General features: G+C 41.4%; 1 protein-coding gene across 3 annotated transcripts in view; it reads right to left on the bottom strand.

Annotated features, from left to right (window-relative positions):
- Window positions 1-253: 253 nt before the first annotated feature.
- The window catches only part of si:ch211-261d7.3 (uncharacterized), a 35,330-nt gene continuing 11,900 nt past the window's right edge, over window positions 254-23,683 (bottom strand). For 2 of the 3 annotated variants that reach the window (XM_060921292.1, XM_060921293.1), the window contains 2 exons: window positions 7,449-7,871; window positions 254-5,524 (listed from right to left, as the gene is read on the bottom strand). In XM_060921292.1, coding sequence (XP_060777275.1) covers window positions 4,740-5,524; window positions 7,449-7,871 — 1,208 coding nt within the window. In that variant the 3' untranslated portion in view covers window positions 254-4,739. The remainder of the gene's footprint in view (window positions 5,525-7,448; window positions 7,872-23,683) is intronic. The other variant, XM_060921294.1, reaches the window with a different exon arrangement.

The raw sequence follows: 23,683 nt of genomic DNA, 5'->3' as shown, positions 1-23,683 counted from the left end.
TAAGCTTTGAACATCATTTTTAAAATCTTAGTAATGATGCTGCATGTACATATTTTCATAGGTTGGACCAAACTAAAAATTCCAGCCAACCACATTCCAAACCTTTAGCTCATGCTGATTTTCATCATACTCAAGTGAATATGCTGATGAATGCTAAATCACCTGGAAACAGTGAAAAGCAGAAAAAAAAGTATGTTCATGACACAGATGATTGGCCTATTGGAACACACACAAGTCCTTAAAAGGCAAGGGATTTTCATGAATAACAAATGAGGCTCATTGTTTATAACAAACAAGCATTATTACAAAATATACATTTTCAACAGCTTCTTAGGTTTGTTGCTAATGCTAGTGACGTGGCTTGCCAATGACATTGAGCATACTAGCCAAGTCATGAGCTGATGCACATTATGATTCAGTAAAACAGACTTCAAATCTACAGTTTATTCCTATGACTTGATTATAATGCTAAATAATACTCCACTCCACTATAAATAAGCAATTTTTAAAATGGTGTTTTTCTAAAGAAATACGTTTCACCCCCATAACACCTTTTCCTGTGAATACACCAACATCAGCCATAACCAGCCCCACAGAGGCAAAACAAATGACCACCAGTAACAGGCAGCAGGAGGTGGCGAATTAAGCAACAAATATTGCAAGGAGACATTTACAGTGAATAAATTTACAATGTCTTAAACTGCATTTTCATACTCTAATAACTAAATACAGGTTTACACAATGTCCACTTTATTGGGAACACTGGTACAACAGCACATTCCTGTAGTTATCTAATCAGCCAATCATGTGGTAGCAGCACAGTGCATAAAATCATTCAGATACAGGTCAAGGGCTTCAGTTAAATGTTCATATCAAACACCAGAATGAAGAAAATGTGTGATCTCTGTGACTTTGATCGCGGCATGGTTGTTGGCACCAGCTGAGCTGCTTTGAGTATTTCAGAAATTGCTGAATTTCACACACAGGCTGTTTCACAATCACTGTATACTTTTCAGGGCCACAACAGTCCAAAAATCAAACCTCAGATTTGTGTGTTTCTCTTCTGCCAAAAATGACCTTTAGAGATGGAAATGAACTGTGTAGAATTTCAGAGCTTCAGCTCATACACTGGGCGTGTTACTGTGGTGTGAAGATGGCATATAGTCCATTTCTAAAACTGACCACCTTTCTTATAGTTCACAAGAGTAAGGCATACAAGCAAAGTGGAAAACTGTTCAAATGGATGTGATTTTAAGTACAAATTTTCAGGCACTGTGCAGTGATGTTTGTACACGGTGGTAACTGTAATAACAACTGAAGTGGTGATGATCCTTGTGGTTTTCCGGAGAAGACTCTTTTTGACGGATTCACATTTCAACCACATGTGAAGCTCTGCTGCAAATGTGTCTCATGCGTTTCAAGTCCTGTTTTTAACTGTGCAACAAACAACAGAGTACGTATTCTGCTTCAAAAGACACATATTTTCTTAAAAATCATTTACAGCCTCATCATATAGCGAGTATCTTCCAGAGAGGACATTTTTGACAGACAAAGGATACTGTCGGAGGCACTTAGTTTACAAACAAAGTAACTTCCACTTAATAGCTTTCTATTGTGAATGAAAGTACTTTATACATCCCAAAGTAAAACCTAGTTAGTACTAAAAAATGCAATTCTGAATTTAACCAGTACAACTTAAGTGTAATAATTAAAGTAGAAATCAATGAAATGACCACAAGGTCAAAACTGAGCCTGGATTTGACTCTTATAAACAGATTTATAAGAACTTTTACAGTAAGAGACATTAGTGCTGGAGGTAAAGCTGGCGTCTTCCTGTAAAATAAGGTATAAGAAACTCCAGCGCGCGCGCGCACACACACAGGACCTAGTTGCAGGGAGTTAGTTGGTGTTATTCAAAAAGACAACCATGATTATGAAACAGCCCACACAGTATTCTCTAGTGTTTACAAAGAATACTGCGGAAAAAGAAAAAAGAAAGGAAAAAAAAAACCTTGAGTGAGTGAGTGAGCGATAGTTCTGTGGGTGGAAACGTCTTGTTGATAAGAGAGCTAAGAGGAAAATGGCCAGATTGGTTTGAGCTGCCAGGAAGGATATAGTAACTCATATAATCACTCTTTACAACCATGGTGAGCAGAAAAGCATCTCAGCATGCACAACACATCGAACCTTGAGTTAGGTGAGCCACAACAGCAGAAGACACCACTGGTTTCCACTCTTGTCAGCCAAGAACAGGAATCTGAGGCCATCATGAACAAAGACTCCCCCAAACTGGACAGCTAAAGATTAGAAGGGGGAAGAAAAGAAAAAAAAAACACCTGGTCTGTTTCCAGTCTTCAACCGTCCAGTTTAAGTGAAGTTATGCCCATGATGAGCTCGGATGTTTTCACTTGGCTGACAGGAGTGGACTCTGATGTGGTGTTCTGCTGTTATAGCCGATCAACCTCAAGGTTTAACATGCTGTACGTTCCGAGATGCTTTTCTGTTCACCACCGTTGTAAAAAAGTGCTTATTTGAGTTACTATACAAGACTTCCTGTCAGATCAGAGCAGTCTAGTCATTCTCCTCAGATCTCTTTCATCAGCAAGTTGTTTCAGCCTGCAGATCCTCCGCTCACAGGATGTTTTTGTGCCATTCTGTATAAACTCTAGAGACTTATTGTGTGTTAAAATCCCAGGAGATCAGCAGGTTCTGAAATACTCAATCCGGCCCATCTCATACCAATATCTATGCCATAGTTAAAGTCAGAGAGATCACATTTTGCCCTTTCTGATATTTGATGTGAACATTAAAGCTAGACGGCCTTTCGATTTCATAAAATCTGTGAAATTTACACTACCGTTCAAAAGTTTGGGGTCACCCAGACAATTTTGTGTTTTCCATGAAAAGTCACACTTTTATTTACCACCATAAGTTGTAAAATGAATAGAAAATAGTCAAGACAGGTTTCTGGCCATTTTGAGCATTTAATCGACCCCACAAATGTGATGCTCCAGAAACTCAATCTGCTCAAAGGAAGGTCAGTTTTATAGCTTCTCTAAAGAGCTAAACTGTTTTCAGCTGTGCTAACATGATTGTACAAGGGTTTTCTAATCATCCATTAGCCTTCTGAGGCAATGAGCAAACACATTGTACCATTAGAACACTGGAGTGATAGTTGCTGGAAATGGGCTTCTATACACCTATGTAGATATTGCACCAAAAACCAGACATTTGCAGCTAGAATAGTCATTTACCACATTAGCAATGTATAGAGTGGATTTCTGATTAGTTTAAAGTGATCTTCATTGAAAAGAACAGTGCTTTTCTTTCAAAAATAAGGAAATTTCAAAGTGACCCCAAACTTTTGAATGGTAGTGTAGTTCCCTCTGAAATGTGGTCATTGTGATGCACGTTTATTTCTGTAATATCTAAAACCAGGCCATTCTGTGGCTGGGAAGTTATTTAATTTGAGGGGATTCCCTAGCAAATAATGTGCATGAAATCGCTCGCTTTGCGCAGTCAAGCAGACAGAGGAAGTCCGTGTGCGCATGCACAGGTTTACCTTCTTTTTCTTCTTCTTTTGGGTTTTACGGCAGCTGGCATCCAGTGTTGCATTACTGCCATCTACAGGTTTACCTGTGACCATGCACTGACAGTTACATCATTCTGTTGCTAAACGAACAGCTGATCACACCGAGGTGCTCGCTGGCTGCTGATATTTATTAGTTTGGTCCTGCATTTCCTTTCCTTCACAACACAATGTCTTTTCTTCTCGCTTTCCGTTACCATAGTCAGTTTTTCATGTTTCATTCGCACGCTACGTGATGCTTGATGTAGTATCTTGAATTGGGTCATGGTGAAGCAGGAAAAAACAGTGGAGAATTTAGGGCCACATGGTCCTAAATTCATTAATTGTTCCACTTTAAAAAAAAAAAAAAACTAATAAAACTGGAAGTCTGTGATTCGAATTCAGTAGCTTTCGATCCACTAAACAAAAATAACTAGGTGTCAGGGAAAATTCTTTTTATGACCTACACTTGAAAAATCTGAAAGGCAGTCAGTCTACCTTTAACTGAAGCTCTTGACGTGTATCTACCTGACTTTAAGCCCTGTGTTGTTGCCACATGATTGGCTGATTAGATGACTACACGAATGTGCAGGTGTACAGGTTTTCCGAAAATAATAAAAATGGACAACAACTGTCTATAATAGGTGACCATCCTACAAAAATAAAAACCCTCAACCAAGTCAAGTTTGCAAACCTGGTCCGGGACCACCTTCTGTCCAAATTTTAGCATTTGCCCTGCTCTACACACAAGCACACTTCACCTCAGAAAGAGGTGTGAATTAGCAGATTGGTGAGCAGCAAAAACACTACAATCTGCAGGACAGGGGTACTCCCGGACCAGGGTTGCGAATATGTGCTCCATCGTGGGGATTTTTATCTGGAAAAACAACTCTGACCTCTAGGCAACATCATATCCGTCACCAAAATGGATTTCTTCTCGTAAATCAATATTCCATGCTGTGCAGTGTAAACAAATTGTCCTAACGTCTACAGCCATTTAACACAGAATAACCCATTAATATCAACTGTATCATCTTTTTCTGTAATTTAATAGCATCATTTTTGCAACAGGCAAAATGTATTTTTTACATGGCACAACCTGTAATTCAAATGCACATCTTCATATAAAACCTTTATAGAAATAAACAGTATTTCTGGATAATGTACATATCTAATGCCTACGCTTCCGTCTGTGGTCTCCTGGTCTACCTCGACATGGCCTCTGGGCATTTGTCTCAGTTGCTGATTCAGGCTGGGAAGTGCCATCTAAAATATCCGGGGGTAGGGGTACAGAAGTAGCAGCTGTTGATATTTGTTCATTTGCATTTTGAGGAAGTTGTTGCTCAAGCTCTTGGGATAAAATTTGCTGGGGCAGATCTTCTTGTTGTTGTCTGTGCTGCAAATGTTCTTGAGACAATCGTTGTGGAAGCTGATGTGGAATTTGGTGCTGCGGAGGCTGCGTTTGCTGCTGCTGCATTTCAAGAAGACCCAAAAGTCTCTGCAAGAGCACATTATTTTGCTGTAAGCTGATTGTCAGAGCCTCTTGTGAAGCTACGAGTGTCCGCATGTCACGCCTGAAACCTTCGCCAAACTCCCTTAGGTTCTGCTCGAGGCGATCTCCAAGCTGCACAGCCGCTTCCCCGAGTCCCCGAAGTTCGTCCTCCAGCCAGGAAGCGCGTGAAGGCGGAGGCTCAATCGGACCCTGATGAGCACCGAGTGATGGTTCCGGACTTGGCTGAGGTGTACCATTCAGGAAGGGGGCACTATAGAGTGGTGAAGGAGGAAGCCAGCGCTCGGATGTTGGGGCTGGTACTATTCCTAACCCAAGGCCTAATCCCAGTTTGTCTTCCATGCTGTTATCTACACCTTCATAATTGGTTCCTTCTTCACCTTCCTGCTCATGAGACTCATCCTCCTTTTCAAAGCCATCTCTTTCGGAACCATCCCCTCCTGTAACTGAAACAGAAAGAAACTCTGTTACAAATTTTTTTTCCCCTCAAGATCATAAATGCTCCCTATATTAGAACACCATGCGACATGGCAATACACTTGAACAGAAACACCGGTAGTGAGTCACATTTAAAACAGAAATGCAAAATGAGGTTTTAAAGTGGCCAATTTTCAAGGAAAAAAAATGGACTAAGTCAATAGATTATAAAATTTGTTCATGTAGAAAGGGGGTGGCATGATGGCACAGTGGGTAGCATTTCCCCATCAGTTGTCGCTGCTACTGGAGATGAATAAATGAATGAAATTACTTTACAAATCAAGTGCATCAAGTGTCCATTTGTTATTCTTTGTATTAAAAAAAGGTTCTATATTAATTTTTAGTATAAATACACAGGTGATTATAGAAAATTGCTCGCGCTGATTGGTCGAGAAATTCGGACTATTTCTCGATCACCACCTCGAGCGACTCGACAAAATGTCGGCCAATTGCTTCATGTCACAGTGAAATACAGTATCACTTCTTTTAGGTCTGTCAAAGCTTTAAATATAGCAGTTGACTATTTGTGTAGTTAAGAATAATGTCACAAAATGATCATGGGCTGGAATATCTAAAACATCCAGGTTGAAATAATAGTTCAGATACAGTAGCTGTTCAAAACTGCTGTATGTTTTTGGTTTGGAAATACAGAAGACGTCCATTTTAACACGGTGGTACAGTATTAAGGTTGCTCCATACTCAGAAGTGGTTTTTATTTTGTATAATCATGTTTTGTATGAGTTTTTTTTATTTAATATATCTGTACCTTTTATACCTAAAATGTATTTTATCTGTAGTGCACGCTTTAAAAATAATCCAATAAAGCTTCATGAACGAAGGAGATAAGTAGGATTTGATTGAAATTCAGGAGGTGGAGACAATAATATACCATGTACTTTAAGGTAAATAGAAGCATTGTGTGTTTGTTTATTTAATCATCTCAGGACCTAAAATCTCCATAGATTATTAGAAACGATGAAAAGAATTCAGCTCGGCTAAAAAGTACTTGTTAAATCTTCCTCTTCAAAAGTCCAGCTGCACCGCTTGGTTAGAAAACACACCACTGATCATAAAGTCTTGGGGAACACCTTGAAACAGGATCCACAGGGAGTGTATGGCAGGGACTGACCTTTATATTTGTGTGTGTGTGTGTGTGTGAGAGATATAAGTGGCTATAGGGCTAAGTACAATTTCATTTGAAATAGCTCTCTTTAGTATAAATACGCAGGCGATTATAGGAAATCACGCGCACTGATTGTCCAGAAATAGTCCAAATTTCTCGACCAATCACCTCGAGCAACTCTGCAAAATGGCAGCCAAGTGCTTCGTCACCATAAGTGAGAAAGAATTACAAATTTAGGAATAGCGTTTTCTTTCTGAAAGCACTAAAGATGCTACGAAGTTTGGTCAAAAACTATTCAAAGGTAAAGTGGAATTGTGATTTATTTTATCTGTTTCAAAACAAAGTCTTTTATGTGACTCGGCGTAGATAAGTGACAAGTCTGCGCCGTGCCTTTATTACATTTGCATGCTGCTTTTAAAGCTCGAAATAATTGATTTTTTAATATGATTTAAAAAAAATTTTAAATAATCACCTGTGTATTTATACTAAAACAATTATGTCCGTCAGGCTCAGTGAATATCGGTGAAAAATATCTGAGATGAAGTCAAGGTTATTATTCACCTTCGGCGAATAATTGTTAAATATAACATGAATCATATATTAATGTGTCCAATAGGGAAACATTTCCAAAAGGTACACTTATATTCATATTATTACACCAGGAATAGAAAAGACACATTCAAACATACAAAATACTGTACTGGAAAAGGAAAGGCAAAAAACTGAAGAATGCAAATCTAATTTTCATGCAAGTGGTTAACCTTCCTCACCTGGATCAGTGTCAGAGAAACAGGAGAAACTGGCCTTCCCCCTTGTACTCAATTTTTGTCGGGCTTGGTGAAACCTGGGGCTCAACTGGCTAGGCCCTCCCAGAACTGCACTCCCTCTACTGGATGGAAGCCATGAACGGAACCTTGCATCTGCCAGTTTTCCACCGTTGCGTCTCTTCAGGTCGTCCCAACGTTTCTTTACTTCCCGAAGAGTGCGTGGGACTCGGGATACAGCGTTCACACGCTCCAAGATTCCAGCCCATATTCGCTCTCTCTCACGCCGCCTGAGTCTGCCAGCCGGGCCAAACAATTCCCCTTCGCACCGGGTTACTTCTGAGACCAGCACCTCCAATTCAGCACCGCTAAACCTACTCTTCCTTTTACCTGCACCCCCTGAAGCCAACGCTGCTGAAACACCTCTGTCTGATGGTGAAAGGCAAATCTATTAATCATGTTGCTGTAGACCGGAAGTATTTCTACAAAGCAGGCCATAAGTGAGCTGAGAGTTAAGTTAGCATAACAGTTGCTCAGTTTACCAGGGTGGAAAATATTCACTGATTCCTTACATGTGAAAATTTGGCATGAGTGCTGGGCTTTTACTGTTTATAAAAATAACCAAATTAGCAATGGTGATTCAGTCAAATGTTTTTATTGCCATACTAATTAGTATGGCAATAAAAATCAAGATCACAATTTAAAAAAAAATATATATATATCAATAAAGGCAAGCAATACATTTTTGCATTGGCAAATACTACATTTATAGTTAGCCAATAGGAATGAAAACCATAGAAAAATAATAATAAATATTAGTAATTAGTTATGAATTATAAAACAAACATGCACACCATTAAAGACCATGACAAATAAATGTCCATGGCAAATAAAAGACCTCGTGGTAGCCTCATCTGACCCCAGTCTTTAAAGCTGCCAGTAGTATTTTTGTCCATCAGGATAAAAATTTAACATGGTTTTATATTTTATATACAGTTGTGGTCAGAAGTTTACATACAGTGACATGAATGCCATCTTGGATATGAATGTCATGGCAATATTTGGGCTTTCAGTCATTTCTTTGAACTGTTCTTTCAAGAAGGTCCGGGTTCGAGCCCCGTGGCCGGCGAAGGCCTTTTTGTGCGGCGTTTGCATGTTCTCCCCGTGTCTGCGTGGGTTTCCTCCGGGTGCTCCGGTTTCCCCCACAGTCCAAAGACATGCAGGTTAGGTTAACTGGTGACTCTAAATTGACCGTAGGTGTGAATGTGAGTGTGAATGGTTGTCTGTGTCTATGTGTCAGCCCTGTGATGACCTGGCGACTTGTCCAGGGTATACCCCGCCTTTTGCCCGTAGTCAGCTGGGATAGGCTCCAGCTTGCCTGTGACCCTGTAGAACAGGATAAAGCGGCTAGAGATGATGAGATGAGACTCAAATTTGGTGCACAAGTTTTAATTTTCTTTGGATTTTCTGAAATCAACACAGGGTCAAAATCATTCATTCATACATACATACATGATCAAAAATTTACATAAGCTCACTTAGATTATGAATTCAGAGGTGCTGAAACTTACGAAATTTATTTTATCTTGTCAAGGCTGAGAGCTCTTAACTTCCTGTTCATGATCATGCTTGACTACAGCTGGTAGCTTCTCTGTGCCTTCATAAAAAGGGTTTGTTTACAGTACTCATTGGATTGAACATTACACAATACAATGGGAAAGTCCAAGGAGCTCAGTGCAGATCTGAGAATGAGAATCGCAGACATACACAACTCCGGAATGTCTCTTGGGGCCATTTCTAAACAAATGCAAATTCCAAGATCAGTTCAAACAGTTGTATGCAAGTTATTGTGAGGTGTAGTCACTTTGCCAAGCCACTTTGCTTCAAGAAAACCCAAACCGTCACCCTCAACTGAAAGGAAATTGGTTTGGATGGTCAGGAACAACCTGGGAACCACTATGGCACAGCCCTGCCATGAACTGGAAACTGATGGATCACTGTCTACAGTTCAGTGAGTTTTACATCACAATGGACTAAGGCGCTGCTATCCAAGGAATAACCCCCTGCTCCAAAATTGACACCTTCAAGCTTAACTAAAATTTGAAGCTGACCACACAGACAAAGAAAAAGCCTTCTGGAGGATAGCTGTATGGTCAGATGAGAAAGATTGAGTTGTCTGGCCACAATGACCACCATGTACAGAGGAAAACCATACCAGCTGGTGGTGGTGGTAGGATCATCATGCTCTGGGGCTGTTTTGCTGCCAGTGGAACTGGTTCATTGCACAAAGTGGATGGCATAATGAAGGAGGAGGACTACCTCAGAATTCTTCAGCAGAAACCATCAGAAACTTGAACACGACTTGGGAGTTACAACAGGACAATGAACCCAAACACTCATCAGAGCTGGTTGTGGAGGATAAAGCAGGCTAACAAAGCTTAAAACAAGTCCTGACTTCAACCCTATTGAAAATATATGGAATGTGTTTATAAGTCGAGTCCATGCCAAGAAAAAAAAAACAAAATTGAATTGAACTCTACCAATTCTACCATGAAGAGTTGTGAAATATCCAACCAGAATTCTGCCAGAAGCTTGTTCATGGTAAACAAAAATGTTTGGTCAATGTGAATCTTGCAAAGAGACATTTTACCCAAATATTAGGTGTGCTGTATGTATATTTTTGACCCTGTGTTGATTTCAGAAAACCCAAAGAAAATTAAAACTTGTGCACCAAATTTGTGGTGGTGTTTTTTTTTAAAGATGTATGCTGTACAATCAATCATTATGCCATAGAAAAAGAACAGTTCAAAGAAATTAATGAAAGCCCAAATATTGCCATGACATTCATATCCAAGATGACATTCATGTCACTGTACGTAAACTTCTGACCACAACTGTATATGCGCGCAACACTCACTACGTTTACATGCACATAGAGAGAATCGAATTTCTGCCGTTGCTCGACTGAAATCGAAGTTCAAAATGCCATGTATACACCTTAATTCGGCTGAAATTGAACCGAACTTGATTTCTCGGAATCGAGCTACACGACCTAGTTTATGCGATTTCTGCCGAGCTACTTTGTGCATGTATATCCTATCGAGCTAGTTGTCGAGCTACTTCCGGAAGTGACGAGTGACGAGACCACAAGCGGGAAACACAACAGCCTCGGTCGGCATGACAACAGTAGTAGCGAGCAGCAGAAGAGGTCAGGAGGAACAAACGAAGAAGAGAAAATGGCGATGTAGAGCTCTCTGAAGTGTGGGTGGAGCACAGAGGACGGCAGGACAAAGCTTCTGGTACTAATAGGCTTTTTATTGTCAGACTTTTCAGTTTAACAGCCTACTTTTATTCTTGAGAGAAAAACACACACGCGCGCTGTGTTCTAGTCCCGGGATGAGCTCTCCCCTCTGCCTCCTTAAATAGGGCGCGGTTACTGGGAAGCCACACAAACACAGGTTAATTACCGTCAGGTGTAGTTATTCTGCCACTCACCTTCCCTGGCTCCGCCCTCCTGTCACAGACCGGCGCTTGACCACGCCCCCACTGCCACAGGCAAGCAGAAACGTGCACTTCTGGAGCAATGAGGAGACAGAGTTCATGCTCATTCAGCTTAAGGAGTTGAATATATTAAAATTCATGGACGGGAAAAAAACGCGCAATGGAGAACACGGAACTGATAACTTTGTTTACACTCTTGAATAGCTCTTCTTCATGACGACAACCGGAAGTGTACCAACACGATGGGGCGTGTTGCGCCACCTGTGGCTCGAGTGCACAATGCACCTCACACAATAGCCTGATTTCATTTGTGTGCATGTAGGATTGGATTTCTCTGGCACCCTGCTGGGACCTTCAACTCGATTACCGACAGCAGCTCGATTTGGATGTGCATGTAAACGTAGTCATTGTTTAACTAAAGCAAGACCCATATACCTATGAGACAAGCCATGAAACAGCTCAGCCATCACAATGACATCACACTAATGTTTTACTGTATTCATCGTGCTGTTTCAGCTCTGTGACAAACGTTCCCCACAATCATTTGGCATTTTAGGAATTAACCAAGTAACAAGATTGATATCATGCTTGCTGAATGGACTATATCTGATATACCATGAAATAAAGACAGCCAATATTATTATTATACATACACATTCCTTTTGGGTGTTCAACATGTCTCTTTCAAAATTCTCTCTAAATCTTTCATATTTAACGAAGCAAACCTGACGACCATGTTCATTTACAAATTGTCCCTAGTGCAGAAGTTTTACGTCTCTGACGTGTGACATCATGCTGTCTTGACAACCATGCAATATTGTAAACCATATTCAATGCTCATTCTCCATTGAGTAGAGTGACAATACAAGGAGGATAAGCGATATGCTAACAATATTGCATGCTATCAAACCAAATGAAGGGAATACAACACGTGTTTTTATTCCATCGAAAAAGTGTCCTGTATATTTAATAATTCCTGATATTTCACTCCGATGACATCACTCCCAGTGTTTTCCTGCTGACTAGATGCGTGTTGTCAAAATGGCGAACCAGTTCAAAATTAAAATTCTTTTGACTAACTTGCAGAGTTTTTTTGGGATGTGTCCATATAATATAAATAACATTACATGGTGGCTCAAAGATATGAAGTTTATCTTCTTGTGTTGAAAAATATTTCACTCGTTCGCTTCGCTCACTCGTGAATATATTCATCACTCGAAGATAAACAACCGTGTAGTATCCTCTAAATATATTCTCTAAACATGATGAAAAAATGTAATTAAGTCCCTGCACCAACAGACCACAGCATGTGAGACTGAAGGACTGTGTCAAGACACCATTCTCTGCAGTACAGGGGCTCCACAGGGGACAGTCCTGGCCCCATTTCTGTTCACACTTTACACTGCGGACTTTAGATACAACTACCTGTCATCTACAGAAGTTCTCTGATGACTCTGCTATTGTGGGCTATATCTCAGATGGCGATGATAGCAAGTACAGAGAACCGACAAAGAACTTTGTGGACTGGTGCCAACAGAACTCCCTCCAGATCAATACAAGTAAAACCAAGGAACTGGTGGTGGATTTCTGCAGGATGAGGTTCTCTTCACCTACCCCAGTGAACATTCAGGGAAAGGACATTGAGATCGTTAGGAGCTACAAGTACCTGGGTGTTCATCTGAGCAATAAACTGGATTGGACTGCTCACACACACGCCCTGTACAAGAAAGGCCAGAGCAGACTCCACCTGCTGAGGAGGCTCAGGGCCTTTGGAGTACAGGGTCCACTTCTGAACTCTTTTTATGACTCTGCAGTGGCATCAGCCATATTCTATGGTGTTGTCTGTTGGGGAAGCAGTATCACAACAGCAGAGAGGGAAAAAAAATTAATAAGCTGATTAGGAAGGCAGGATCTGTCCTGGGCTGTGCACTGGACTCAGTGGACGTAGTGAGGGAGAGGAGGATGTTGGCCAAGTTGTCATCCTTAATGAACAACAGCTCCCATCCACTGCAGGAGACAGTAGCAGCACTGGGCAGCTCCTTCAGTGACCAGCTCCTCCATCTGCGGTGTGCTAAGGAGAGATATAGCAGCTCCTTCCTCCCTACTGCTGTGAGACTGTATAACTGGCACCTCACCAAGCACAGCACCAGACACTCCTCACAATAATGAACAATACTGTCCAGATCGCTTCTACATCCATAGACAGGGTTTTCATTAGTAACCGATTGCCGATCGAAATCAGTTGTAATGACGTCTGAATCGGTTGTTTTTCAGCCAAATGCAATTTTCCTGTAATTGTTGGACTTATTTGAAAAGGAACACCGTTACTTGCGCACCGTTTGGTTGCTGAGGCTGTGTACATGTGACTAGTTAAAAAGGTGGGAACCGATTGGCTAATCCTTTTTATATCATCCAATCATTTAGCGCGTATTAAATTATAGCATATCATGTGGTTCCCACATGGTAAGATGGCGACCCTATCCTGTATGGTATAGCATGATGGCAACCATGAAAAAATGAAAGCAAACGCTGTTCAATTTCGGTTTCACAGAAAAAACTGGTAAGTCTCGCAGAAAATGCCCAGCAGTGTTCTCCATGGGCACTTCACGTTATAATTCTGGCCTGCCACCCTTCCCTTGGCCAAAAAAAAGAAAAAGTAATTTCATCAGTATACAACAAATAAATCATAAAAAGTATTCGTTTTATTATAATTTTGTAACTATTTAACACGCAGGAGACCATTAAACGAATGCATACAGGGCTACCTGAAGTGCCCACATGATTGCAATAGAAAGCCAGACTGAGGTCCATCCCTGCATTACACTACACTGCACCACATTACACTATACTGACACATAATGCTGGAAGCTACAAGCTGCAGCTAGCCAGCAGCTAAATAACTTTGCAGGTGTTTGTAGCGTTATTGTGCAACGGTTACGCTTATCTATCGTCTTTTCTGACCATACACAGTTACAGTAATTATATAACAGCACACACACACACACACACACACACACTAGTTAAGTTCAGGTCTTTTATTTTATGCATCTGTGATCGTGTAGGCAAGAGCTGCATTTTCCCGTTGCTTCAGTGTTTGTTTACTGCAGGACTTCCGGGTTCCTGGGTCAAAGGACCTGAACTACGGAGGTCAGGGTGGCTTTGTAGTGCCAGTCTCGGGCACGTGCACCAGCTTGTGCACTGATTGGAGTGGTTTCACCCAATTAACATTATGTGTATTGTAAAAAATGTATGCATTTATTGTAATTGGGTATTTTGTTTATGCATGGAAGATCATTTATTTTTCACAAACAGAAAAAAATATAATTAATTCAGGGATGCGCAACAGGCGCATCAGTCTCAACTGAAATGGCAAATTAGTCTCACATTGACAGTAAAGATATGTACAGTAAGAATGTGTTAATTTTTTTGTAAAATGATTTTAACAATGATTTAGCATTTCCTATCAATTTATTGGCCAGTTTCACTGTCAAAAAAGCCCAAAGTCCGTCAGTTTCAGGGGCACTTCGTTCCCCTCACCCCCACCGGGGCTTCGCCCCCACCGGTTAGACACCGATTCAACAGACTCTGAATTCTAATCAGCAAAGGTTTGTAAGGTTAAGAAAATACTTGATGTGTAATTTGTTATATAGATTTTTCTATTAATATATTTCAGATGGACCATGGAGAGCTAATGATTGGCTGTTAGAAACTGCAAAATTCGTTTTTGGCCAGGGGGTTCCCCCCCGGTCCCCCTGCGAGGGTGCTGCCCTGGACCCACATGGGGGCCTAGGCGGCCCCCGGCCGAATCTGTTACTTTTCACATTTCATCTGTTGTTTTCCATACTAATGAAAACTCTGCATAGAGAACCCTCTGAATGTATACTGTGTTCACTGACTATCAGCATCAGTACGTTATAATGAACTGCTAGCTACACACTTAAAATGGTTCCTGTGCAATATACCTACTTAATTGTGCAATACTACCTGTGTAATACTGGTAATACTACCTGTGCAATATACTTGTTAACTGTATATCTGCAAACCTGTTAATTTATGCAAATTAGTTAATTTTCATCTTTAAATTTGTAGTTTATATATATATTTTTTTTTATATATGGGCAGCACAGTGGTGTAGTGGTTAGCACTGTCGCCTCACAGCAAGAAGGTCCGGGTTCGAGCCCTGTGGCCGACGAGGGCCTTTCTGTGCGGAGTTTGCATGTTCTCCCCGTGTCCGCGTGTGTTTCCTCCGGGTGCTCCGGTTTCCCCCACAGTCCAAAGACATGCAGGTTAGGTTAACTGGTGACTCTAAATTGACCATAGGTGTGAATGATTGTCTGTGTCTATGTATCAGCCCTGTGATGACCTGGCGACTTGTCCAGGGTGTACCCCACCTTTCGCCCGTAGTCAGCTGGGATAGGCTCCAGCTTGCCTGCGACCCTGTAGAACAGAATAAAGCGGCTAGAGATAATGGAGATTTATATATATATATATATATATATATATATATATATATATATATATATATATACACACACACACACATACATACACACACACATACATACACACACCTTTTTTTTGTATACTTAGTACTTTCCTCACTGCCTTATCTTTTTTTTCCTTTCTATATTTTGCTGCTTTTTTGGTGCTGTAACAATGTAAATTTCCCCTTGTGGGATAATAAAAGGCTATCATATCGCTCAGTCCACAGATCAAAGCCTTTGACTACTGACCGACAAACTTGTAAATCATAAGATTTAGTTAATTAGTAAAGAATGGGGAATTATTTATTTACATACAAATGGATAACAGATTTAAACCTACAGGATGCAAGATTTTGGAAGCACATAGGTTACGCTTAGATAGACAGTGCCTTGAAAAAGTATTCATACCCCTTGAACTTTTTCACATTTTTCCACCTTACAACCAAGAACTTAAAAGTTTTTTTATTGAGATTTTATGTGATAGACCAACACAGAGTAGCACATAATTGTGAAGTGAAACGAAAATGATAAATGGTCTTCAAAATTTTAAACAAATAAAAATCTGAAAAATGTGGTGTGCATTAGTATTCAGCCCCCTGTCCTCTGATACCTCTAAATACAATGCAATCAATTACCTTCAGAAGTCATCTAATTACAACCCCGATTCCAAAAAAGTTGGGACAAAGTACAAATTGTAAATAAAAATGGAATGCAATAATTTACAAATCTCAAAAACTGATATTGTATTCACAATAGAACATAGACAACATATCAAATGTCGAAAGTGAGACATTTTGAAATTTCATGCCAAATATTGGCTCATTTGAAATTTCATGACAGCAACACATCTCAAAAAAGTTGGGACAGGGGCAATAAGAGGCTGGAAAAGTTAAAGGTACAAAAAAGGAACAGCTGGAGGACCAAATTGCAACTCATTAGGTCAATTGGCAATAGGTCATTAACATGACTGGGTATAAAAAGAGCATCTTGGAGTGGCAGCGGCTCTCAGAAGTAAAGATGGGAAGAGGATCACCAATCCGCCTAATTCTGCACCGACAAATAGTGGAGCAATATCAGAAAGGAGTTCGACAGTGTAAAATTGCCAAGAGTTTGAACATATCATCATCTACAGTGCATAATATCATCAAAAGATTCAGAGAATCTGGAAGGATCTCTGTGCGTAAGGGTCAAGGCCGGAAAGCCATACTGGGTGCCCGTGATCTTCGGGCCCTTAGACGGCACTGCATCACATACAGGCATGCTTCTGTATTGGAAATCACAAAATGGGCTCAGGAATATTTCCAGAGAACATTATCTGTGAACACAGTTCACCGTGCCATCCGCCGTTGCCAGCTAAAACTCTATAGTTCAAAGAAGAAGCCGTATCTAAACATGATCCAGAAGCGCAGACGTCTTCTCTGGGCTAAGGCTCATTTAAAATGGACTGTGTCAAAGTGGAAAACTGTTCTGTGGTCAGATGAATCAAAATTTGAAGTTCTTGATGGAAATCAGGGACGCCGTGTCATTCGGACTAAAGAGGAGAAGGATGACCCAAGTTGTTATCAGCACTCAGTTCAGAAGCCTGCATCTCTGATGGTATGGGGTTGCATTAGTGTGTGGCATGGGCAGCTTACACATCTGGAAAGACACCATTGATGCTGAAAGGTATATCCAGGTTCTAGAGCAACATATGCTCCCATCCAGACGACGTCTCTTTCAGGGAAGACCTTGCATTTTCCAACATGACAATGCCAAACCACATACTGCATCAATTACAGCATCATGGCTGCGTAGAAGAAGGGTCCGGGTACTGAACTGGCCAGCCTGCAGTCCAGATCTTTCACCCACAGAAAACATTTGGCGCATCATAAAACGGAAGATACGACAAAAAAAGACCTAAGACAGTTGAGCAACTAGAATCTTACATTAGACAAGAATGGGTTAACATTCCTATCCCTAAACTTGAGCAACTCGTCTCCTCAGTCCCCAGACGTTTACAGACTGTTGTAAAGAGAAAAGGGGATGTCTCACAGTGGTAAACATGGCCTTGTCCCAACTTTTTTGAGATGTGTTGTCATGAAATTTAAAATCACCTAATTTTTCTCTTTAAATGATACATTTTCTCAGCTTAAACAGTTGATATGTCATCTATGTTCTATTCTGAATAAAATATGGAATTTTGAAACTTCCACATCATTGCATTCCGTTTTTATTTACAATTTGTACTTTGTCCCAACTTTTTTGGAATCGGGGTTGTAGTTAATAGAGTCCTACTGTGTGTAATTTACTCTCAGCATAAATGCACTTGTTCTGTGAAGGCCTCAGTGGTTTGTTAGAGAACGCTGAAGAACAAACAGCATCATGAAGACCAAAGAACTCACCAGACAGGTCACGGATAAAGTTCTGGAGAAGTTTAAAGCAGGGTTAGGTTATAAAAAAAATATCCCAAGCTCTGAACATCTCAAGAAGCACTGTTCAATCCATCATTCAAAAATGGAAAACGTATGTTACAACTGCAAACCTACCAAGACATGGTCATCCACCTAAACTGACAGAGCGAGCAAGGAGAGCACTGGTCAGAGAAGCAGCCAAGAGGCCCATGATCACTCTGGAGGAGCTGCAGAAATCCACAGCTCAGGTGGGAGAATCTGTGCACAGGACAACTATAAGTCGTACACTCCACAAATCTGGCCTTTTTGGAAGAGTGGCAAGAAGAAAGCCATTGTTGAAAGACAGGCATAAGAAGTCCCGTTTGCAGTTTGCCAGAAGCCATGTAGGGGACACAGCAAACATGTGGAAGAAGGTGCTTTGGTCAGATGAGACCAAAGTTGAACTTTTTGGCTTAAATGCAAAGCGCTATGTGTGGCGGAAAACTAACACTGCTCATCACCCTGCACACACCATCCCCACTGTGAAACATGGTGGTGGCAGCATCATGCTATGGGGATGCTTTTCTTCAGCAGGGACAGGGAAGCTGGTCAGAGTTGATGGGAAGATGGATGGAGCTAAATACAGGGCAATCCTGGAAGAAAACCTGTTGGAGGCTGCGAAAGACTTGAGACTGGGAAGGAGATTCACCTTCCAGCAAGACAATGACCCTAAACATACAGCTAGAGCTACAATGGAATGGTTTAGACCAAAGAATATTCATGTGTTAGAATTGCCCAGTCAAAGTCCAGACCTAAATCCCATTGAGCATCTGTGGCAAGACTTGAAAATTGCTGTTCACAGACGCTCTCCATCCAATCTGGCTGAGCTTGCGCTATTTTGCAAAGAAGAATGATCAAAAATTTCAGTGTCTAGATGTGCAAAGCTGGTAGAGACATACCACAAAAGACTTGCAGCTGTAATTGCAGCAAAAGGTGGTTCTACAAAGTATTGATGCAGGGGGGCTGAATACTAATGCACATCACATTTTTCAGATTTTTATTTATTTAAAATTTTGAAGACCATTTATCATTTTCGTTTCACTTCACAATTATGTGCTACTCTGTGTTGGTCCATCACATAAAATCTCAATAAAAAACTTTTAAGTTCGTGGTTGTAAGGTGGAAAAATGTGAAAAAGTTCAAGGGGTATGAATACTTTTTCAAGGCACTGTATGTTTCCGTCTTTTGAAGGAGTCACTAAAGTGAACGAATCAGTGTTGTTTATGCACTTTTTGTCATCATTCGGGGCATTCATTGACTGACGACTAACTGAGTCATGTATGAGTAACTTAGCAAAATCCCTGATATAGCAGGATTATCAAACAGATTTTACATAGGATTATATAGGTGTCCCAGTGTCTTTTTAAACCTTCAAGAATTGTTGCTTACCCTATGTTTGCTTCTTGAGACAATAAATCTTTTGGTCATAACAGAGATTCAGTCCTCTGTTGTTCAGCATCTAAGTTGAGTCCATGAGTCTCTAATGAGTCTCTTTTGGGTTAATTTGGTCCTGGTGGACATTTCCAGCAATTCAATACATGAAATTATAGTTTATATTGGGTTGGGTGTGAAAATGAGTCTTTTTCCAAGCACATACATAGAATTTTATAACACAACCCAAAATAGCAACAATCAGTAACCATTTTTACATTGTTCAATCTGGTTTTGTCTGCTTTATTCTTAGCATGATCCGGGTCTACAGCTGGGCAAACAAACACATTGAACAAATCTGAACTAATGACGTAACAGAATGGACTCAAATGACTCCAGTTGTAATTTGCTCTCTTTTTCCACAAGTGCCAATTCAACAGACATTTTTTTTTAACCTCTTTTCCACCAACAGGGAACGGGTTCCGTTTTGGTTTGCGCACCATATTTTGAAATGATCAGAGCATTTTGACCAAAAATAAATTGGTTCAGAACCTGAAAAGTTGGTTCTAACTGGAACTGAAACATAGCAGATTTTTCCAACGCAAACCCTGATGACATCAGTGGGTGTGTCATGAGTTTGGAGAGGAAACGGAGCCCAGCAATGGACAACACAACAGAAAAGGATACATCTTCAGAAAAAAATGCAAGAGGACTAACTTTCTAAACTGGCTAATAAAAGGTACATTCCACAGTCTGACCTACTGACCCTCGTAACACAGAGCCTGGCACAAAGATAACCGTAGCCACAGAAACAGAAATCCTAACACATTCTGAAGCTCTGAACAGCAATTCTGAGGTAAAAAAAAAAAAAAATCCTACACATGCTGCTAAGGTGGAGTCTGAGGACTCTGGGGGAAGCTTCACCCATATCTCTGTCAGAGGTCACTGAGGCGGTCAAGAAGCTCCTTGGTGGCAAGGTGCCAGGGGTGGATGAGATTCGCCTTGAGATGCTGAAGGCTCTGGACATTGTTGGACTGTCTTGGCTGACACACCTCTTCAGTGTTGCATGAAGGCCAGGTACAGTGCCTGTGGAGTGGCAGACTGAGGTGGTGGTTCCTCTTTTCAAAAAGGGAGCCTGGAGGGTGTGCTCCAATTATAGGGGTATCAAACTGCTCAGCCTTCCCGCGAATGTTTATCCCAGGGTGCTGGAAAGGAGGCTCCAACCGATTGTCGAACCTCAGATCCAGGAGGAACAATGCAGATTCCATCCTGGCCATGGAACGGTGGACCAGCTCTGGCAGGGTTTGGGGGGGGGGGGGGGGGGCTTGTTCATGGGAGTATGACCAGCCAGTCTATGTGTTTTGTAAATTTGGAAAAGGCTTACAACCATATCCCCTGGGGGCTCTTGTGGGAGGCACTGTGGGAGTATGGGGTATCAGGGTTGTTGCTACGAGCCATCGGGTCCTTGTACAACCAAAGTGAGAGTTGTGTCCATATTCTCAGCACAAAGTCAAACTCGTTTCCAGTGGACGTTGGACTCCGCCAAGGCTGCCCCTTGTCGCTGATCCTATTTGTGATATTCATGGATGGGATCTCAAGGCGCAGCTGGGTGAGGAGGGTGTCCAGTTTGGGAAACTCAGAATTGCATCTCTGCTCTTTGCAGATGAAAATGGTGGAGTGCTCCCTCCAGGATGGGAGTGAGTTGCTGCCTCAAGTGAAGGAGTTCAAGTATCTCATGGTCTTGTTCACGAGTGATGGTAAAATGGAGCATGAGATGGACAGGCGGATTGGGGTGGCATCAGCAGTAATGTGGGCATTACTGTCATGGTGAAGAGGGAGCTGAGCCGGAAGGCAAAGCTTTCAATTTACCAGTCAATCTATGGTCCAACCATCACCTATGGTCATGAGCTTTGGGTAGTGACCGAAAAGATGAGATCATGGATGCAAGTGGCTGAAATGACCTTTCTCTGTAGGGTGGCTGGGCTCACCCTTAGAGATAGGGTGAGGAGCTCAGACATCCGGAGGGATCTAGGAGTAGAGCCGCTGCTCCTTCATGTCGAAAGGAGTCAGCTGAGGTGGTTTCAGGCATCTGATTCGGATGCCTCCTGGGCGCCTTCCTTTGGAGGTTTTCTGAGTATGTCCAACTAGGAGGAGACCTCAGGGTAGACCCAGAACACGCTGGAGAGATTATATACCTCATCTAGCCTGGGAGCACCTTGGGATCCCCCAAGAGGAACTGGAAAGCGTTGCTGGGGAAAGGGATGCCTGGAAACCCTGCTGCCACTGCGACCCGACTTTGGATAAGTGGATAAAAATGGATGGATGCATCTTTTCTAGAAATTCCTCCACAAATCCCTCCATTTGCCAAAACCCAACCTCAGTGAAGAGATGGCGGGAAACCAGAGCGTGAACAATGAGCATGTGCTTCTGACAAATAAAAATCCACTCCACATAATGACCAAATGACCGCCAAGCTTTTGAACAATTGCAGTGCATCTTAACAAAAACAAAAACAACCCCCCCCCCACACACACCAAGGTGAAAGTGCTGTCAGCCGGCAAGCGGCTGGAGGGAGCTCCGTTTCGGACAGCGTGGCATGTTGAGCCCCTGTGGTGAACGCTGTGGCGTTGTTAGGCCCCATCACTCAGGCTATGGACCCATCCCACGTGACGTCACGACAAATGCGGCTGCCATTTTGGACACGAACTACCAGTAGTCTACCACAGCCAACAACGAGGAACGATGGCGAAGCATCGAAAGGAACATAGCCATCAAAGAAAGTTTTTACTTTCAGCAAGACTTCCATCATGCCATTATATTGTTGTGCACCTAGATGTAGTAACCATCAACACACAAGGCAAGCTTTATCATTTTATCGGATCCCGACAAATGCTGACCGACGGAGAAGATGGATGGTCTCTAAAATATTGGCAAAATGATGTTTATTGACATAGCAATCGTGTGTAATGGGAAGCATCTGCATATCTGAAGTGTTGTGTTTACATCAAAGATAAAATAAACCGATATGACAACGACTGCTGCTGCCAGGTTGGGGACACAAACTAGTAGAAAGGAAGTGTGCCAACAGTGCCAACACAATTCCTTTGTGGTCGATTCTGCTTTAAGGTAAGATGCATTTAATTATTCGTCTGCTGTGGGTTTGGAATCGGTAGCCTGACCAATTCGTTCATGTTTGTGGTGCCATTTGTTTGTTGACGCATGTTGAAATGGAAGATTGGTTGTTGATATGATTTCCAGTGATGCTTTGGTGCTGCTGTGGATCAGATCTGTTGAGTAGCCTGACTGTTTTTTTTTTCTTGCGTGTGGTATCATTGTTGACGCGAGGTTGTTTTTTGAACATGCCAATGCGGACACGATTTCCCCTGATGAGTTATGACTTCAGACACGATGCGTGTGTGGAGGTGTGGAGTCCGCGTGATATGTGCGTAAGATAGGCTTCTCATGTGTTTGGAGAGCCGCGCTCTGAGACAAGCGCAAGCACCCCCCCCAAGGAACCCCCCGAAAATATCGGCATAGTTCGAACACTGGGTTGGAGAAAGTAATGGCAAATAGTGAGTGCACAAACCATAGAAGGTAAACTGTACACAGCGCCAGGGCAGTGTGATGGTATGTCTACTTTTAGATTGTGTTAGCTTATCAATGAACACACTCGTCACTCGACGAGTTTCACGTCTTTACGACGGATACTTAAATGTGTGTTAGGTATTATTGTTGCAGTCTAAGCAGTCATTGTAGCAGCTAGATGAGCGAGAACCGAAAGGGTCTGTGCCATAAACTGTTATTTCTTCATGTCCAAAATGGCGGTCGCGTTTACAAAGGTCACGTGAGTGGGAAGGGTCCATAGCTCCCGGGTATTTTCACCCTCAAAATAAGTAAGAGATGAATAGAAAATAACTGACTTGGATGTCATTTGGGATTTTGAATGTTGTAATATAATTTAGCTTAGAATTGGTATCTTTACGGTCCTAAAGGAGAAATACGAGAGTGAGAAATGATATTTTTATTAAACTGATGATTAATTTTACTAATGATAATGCAAGTCAATTGATACAAGCCTCTGTTTCACATTATGGGTGTTAGTAATAATAATAATAAAAAATGAGACAGAAACTGAAGTACATAAATTTAAAAAGAGCAGTGCAAAAATCACTAATTCGCCTCTTTCACATATCCCACAATCCACTACACGGTTGGGAACTTCTGGTGGCCAGGCCCTGGCTGCTGAGAACAGTACAAAAACCAATATTGGGCTATATAATCAGTTTTGATGTTGAAATATTGGATGTTCAAACATTGTTACAGGTTTACATGGTCTCTCAGATTTTTTTTCAAGATTAAAACTGCTCGAAATGATTGCATATTTACAATGTCAATGTAAAAAGCACTACCTGAGAAACCATCATGCTGCTCTGACAAATGTAGTCACATGGGCTCA

The sequence above is a fragment of the Neoarius graeffei genome, chromosome 5 (genome assembly GCF_027579695.1).
Source record: "Neoarius graeffei isolate fNeoGra1 chromosome 5, fNeoGra1.pri, whole genome shotgun sequence".
In the NCBI taxonomy this organism is placed as follows: Eukaryota; Metazoa; Chordata; class Actinopteri; order Siluriformes; family Ariidae; genus Neoarius; species Neoarius graeffei.
The sequence above is the reverse complement of the archived record's forward strand: the minus strand, read 5'-3'. Positions and strand labels throughout refer to the sequence as shown.